The sequence below is a fragment of the Triticum urartu genome, chromosome 4A, assembly GCF_056163025.1.
Source record: "Triticum urartu cultivar PI428250 chromosome 4A, HENAU_Tu73, whole genome shotgun sequence".
NCBI classification, from domain to species: Eukaryota; Viridiplantae; Streptophyta; class Magnoliopsida; order Poales; family Poaceae; genus Triticum; species Triticum urartu.
Window position 1 is genome coordinate 54,532,375 of NC_141876.1, and position 2,970 is coordinate 54,535,344.

At 43.6% G+C, this 2,970-nt stretch overlaps 1 protein-coding gene across 1 annotated transcript; it reads right to left on the reverse strand.

The window, feature by feature from the left end:
* Nucleotides 1-1,170: 1,170 nt before the first annotated feature.
* LOC147974731 (protein FAR1-RELATED SEQUENCE 5-like) lies at nucleotides 1,171-2,658 on the reverse strand. Its single transcript, XM_087520124.1, has 4 exons — nucleotides 2,629-2,658; nucleotides 2,375-2,440; nucleotides 2,157-2,282; nucleotides 1,171-2,076 (listed from the first exon to the last, which is right to left on the reverse strand). The coding sequence occupies exons 1-4, from the start codon at nucleotides 2,656-2,658 to the stop codon at nucleotides 1,171-1,173; spliced, it is 1,128 nt and encodes a 375-aa protein (XP_087376250.1).
* Between the last annotated feature and the right edge of the window lie 312 nt (nucleotides 2,659-2,970).

Below are 2,970 nucleotides of genomic sequence, written 5' to 3' on the forward strand. Positions count from 1 at the left end.
TTTGTTGCACCTTTGCTTGAAACGTTCATAGGATCTTTAACCACAATCATGTTGCCTTCACCATCGTCCACATATTCAACTGCAGACTTACTGATGTCATTTGTTTGCTTGATCAAATTTTCCTGTAGCAGATCATACTCATGACTCTTAGCTATCACAGCCTTCAAACTCTCCTGTAACTGATCCCACAAAGCAGGGTGTTTGCATGCGGCATGCATAGCTTATGACACTAACACACTGACCTAGCTATATTTCATTCTTTCCATGCCCCAGTCCAACCTAATCCCAACAGATCGCTTGTGCGCCTCGCAGGTAGTCCCAACCTTGCTTCCTTCGTGAATCGAACAAGAACTAAACACTTTGTTATTTCAGATATGTTCAAGTGCTTCAGTACATGGAATATGTGCTTGCAAGGTAGACCCTTTCGAATCATTCTTCTGCAGCTGCACCTTATAGTTTCTGCGGAATTTTCTGGTGTATACTCCACCCAAAAACGGCGCTTCTGGTTACTCTTCCAGGCCACAATGTACTGCTGTGATCCGTCTCCTAGCTTAATTTATACAATCTCCATGCCGCCAACTTTTCTAAGATCATCTTGCAACATATAGAAGTTTGCTGGAGTGAAGACGTGAGAAGCAGCTATCTCAAGTTCCCTCGAGCTAGTAACTGTTACCGGTAAACTCTGTGAGGCCGTGCAGTCATCTCGCGCCTCGTTTTCACGGATACGCACAACAGCGTTCTCATAGTGCAAAATCATATCCACCAGGGTCATTTCACCATCTAGGTGGAGGTGAAGGCATGAGTTCAAGCTTTCACTCCGCTGGTTGCTTTTCATGCCAAGCCAAAACCCCTCTGTTAGATAAGCCGCGGCCCACAATCTCCTCTTCTTATACATCCATCTCAACCATGTTACAGTTTTTTCGGACTGCCATCTTTTGGAAAATGCGTGCCATCTCTCCTCAAACGTGACTGTGGACGTCCTATAGTACAAAAGAGTTCGGAATTCCTTCAAGGACTTGTGACTGAGGTGAATCTTCATATTTTTTATATGCCACGTACATATATGGGCCACACGTCTGGCAAGACTTGGCGAATTGCCTTGATCATCGCAGCGTCGGCGTCTGTGATAACACTCTTAGGCATCTTTTGAAACATGGACCTCAAAAAAGTCTACAGAGGCCACACATATGTCTCCTCGGTCTCGTCCGAAACTATGGCACAACCAAAAACAGTGGTCTTCTGGTGATTGTTAAGACCAACAAAGGGTATGAATGGCATACCATTGCGGTTCATCTTGTACATGCTGTCAAATACAAGCACATCGCCGAAGTCCTCATAGTCGTGATGAGACTGGGAGTCGCACCAGAACATCCTATTCAAATGTCCTTCCTTATCTAGCTTGTACTCAAAAAAGAAGCTAAGATCCCTCTGTTTCCTACTGGCCATGATGTCTATGGCTGTGGTAGCATCACCTTTTGAAAGCAGCTTCCTCTTCTCTCTGGAGCAAAGTTTGTATATTTCACACCTGGTAAAACCAACACCGCCGTACCATACATGTTTGTTGATGAAGCAATCCATCATGTCGTGAATTCTAATCCCTGCAGCTCCCATGGACATTATCTCATGCTTCTGGTACTCTTTGATTTTTCTGTGGGACCAAAGGAAAGGTACCTCGTCCGGTCCTGCCAACATATGGCTATGCTTGTCCTCAAAACTTTGAACATACCAAACCCCACCCTTTTGGTCAAGCTTGACGGTCCGGTGCGCTTCGCAAAAGCAGCGTGTCTGGGCTCTGAGCCTACGTCTGTGTCCTTCCTTGGTTAGCAACTTGCTGTCACGTTTCCCTTGTCTGGAACAAACAAACCGCCTATAACGCATATGACGTGACTCGGTTTTGCTATACCTGACCTTATTCTTTCTAATGCTGAAACCATTATCTCTGGCATAGCTGCTGTAGAAATCATACGCAACATCGTGAGACGTAAAGGTCATTTCCATTATCTGCATGAACATATCCCTCTTATCATCTGCACTGGCAGTATCTTGTACATTCTTTGCCCCATCATCTTGTGTCATCTACACAATCAAACCACAGCCATGAAAACACTTTTCTATGGTTTAACATTACTTCCATAGAACATTGATTACACACATACCTCACTCATGATGACCGACGATTGGGACTCCCCAGAATCAGGTGCATCTAACAATTTGTCGTTAAGGCCTGTCTCCGGGTCAAATTCACCATAATAGTCGTACGCATTATGACATTCGGAAATGAACTGAAAAATACAACACAAATACATAATTACTTATCATATAATATTCGAGAAGAAATTCAATTTGCATGCCAAATTTTTTTTCACTTCCGTACCTGACTAATGTATTCTTTATTCGAGAGCTCCGAGTTGTTTTCCTGATCATCATCAAGCTCATCGATCTATAAATTTTCAACACAAAGATTTAATGTTGTCGGATGCCACCAAAAAATTACAACATGACAATGCCACTCACATTAAGATCGTCCCATTCGTTCCCATTATCTGACCGATCTTCACGATCTGAATTTACATCATCTGACCAATCTTCTATCTAGTCTTTCATCAGTTCTCCAAACTCCATGTCTACCATGATATCAGTTAACTCCTCGTCCGCCATTTCCTACAACCAATAATATGTATCATCACATGTGCAAACATTATCAATGATGAAATATACAACACATAGCACGCTATCACGGATGTTATGTAAACAACCCCAACTGAGGCCGTTCAGATCTGCCAAGCTTAGTAAGGAAGATGGCCACGACACCCATCGTGATCACTTTCAGTCACGAGGAACTGCACGATCTCAAAACCTAGCTAGATCTATGATTACCTCTGCAGCCGGATACCTAGGTTAGCCGCCACATCAAATAACGATACTGGTGGTGCGCACAACCGACGGCAACCGACGCTACATGAACCAGAT

Coding starts and splice junctions, on each gene's coding strand:
- LOC147974731 (XM_087520124.1), bottom strand. CDS start 2,658: ATGGCGGACGAGGAGTTAACTGATATCATG. Junction 2,441..2,628: donor AGGAGTTAACTGATATCATG/GTAGACATGGAG, acceptor GAAAATTTATAG/ATCGATGAGCTTGATGATGA. Junction 2,077..2,156: donor CGTCGGTCATCATGAGTGAG/GTATGTGTGTAA, acceptor TTGATTGTGTAG/ATGACACAAGATGATGGGGC.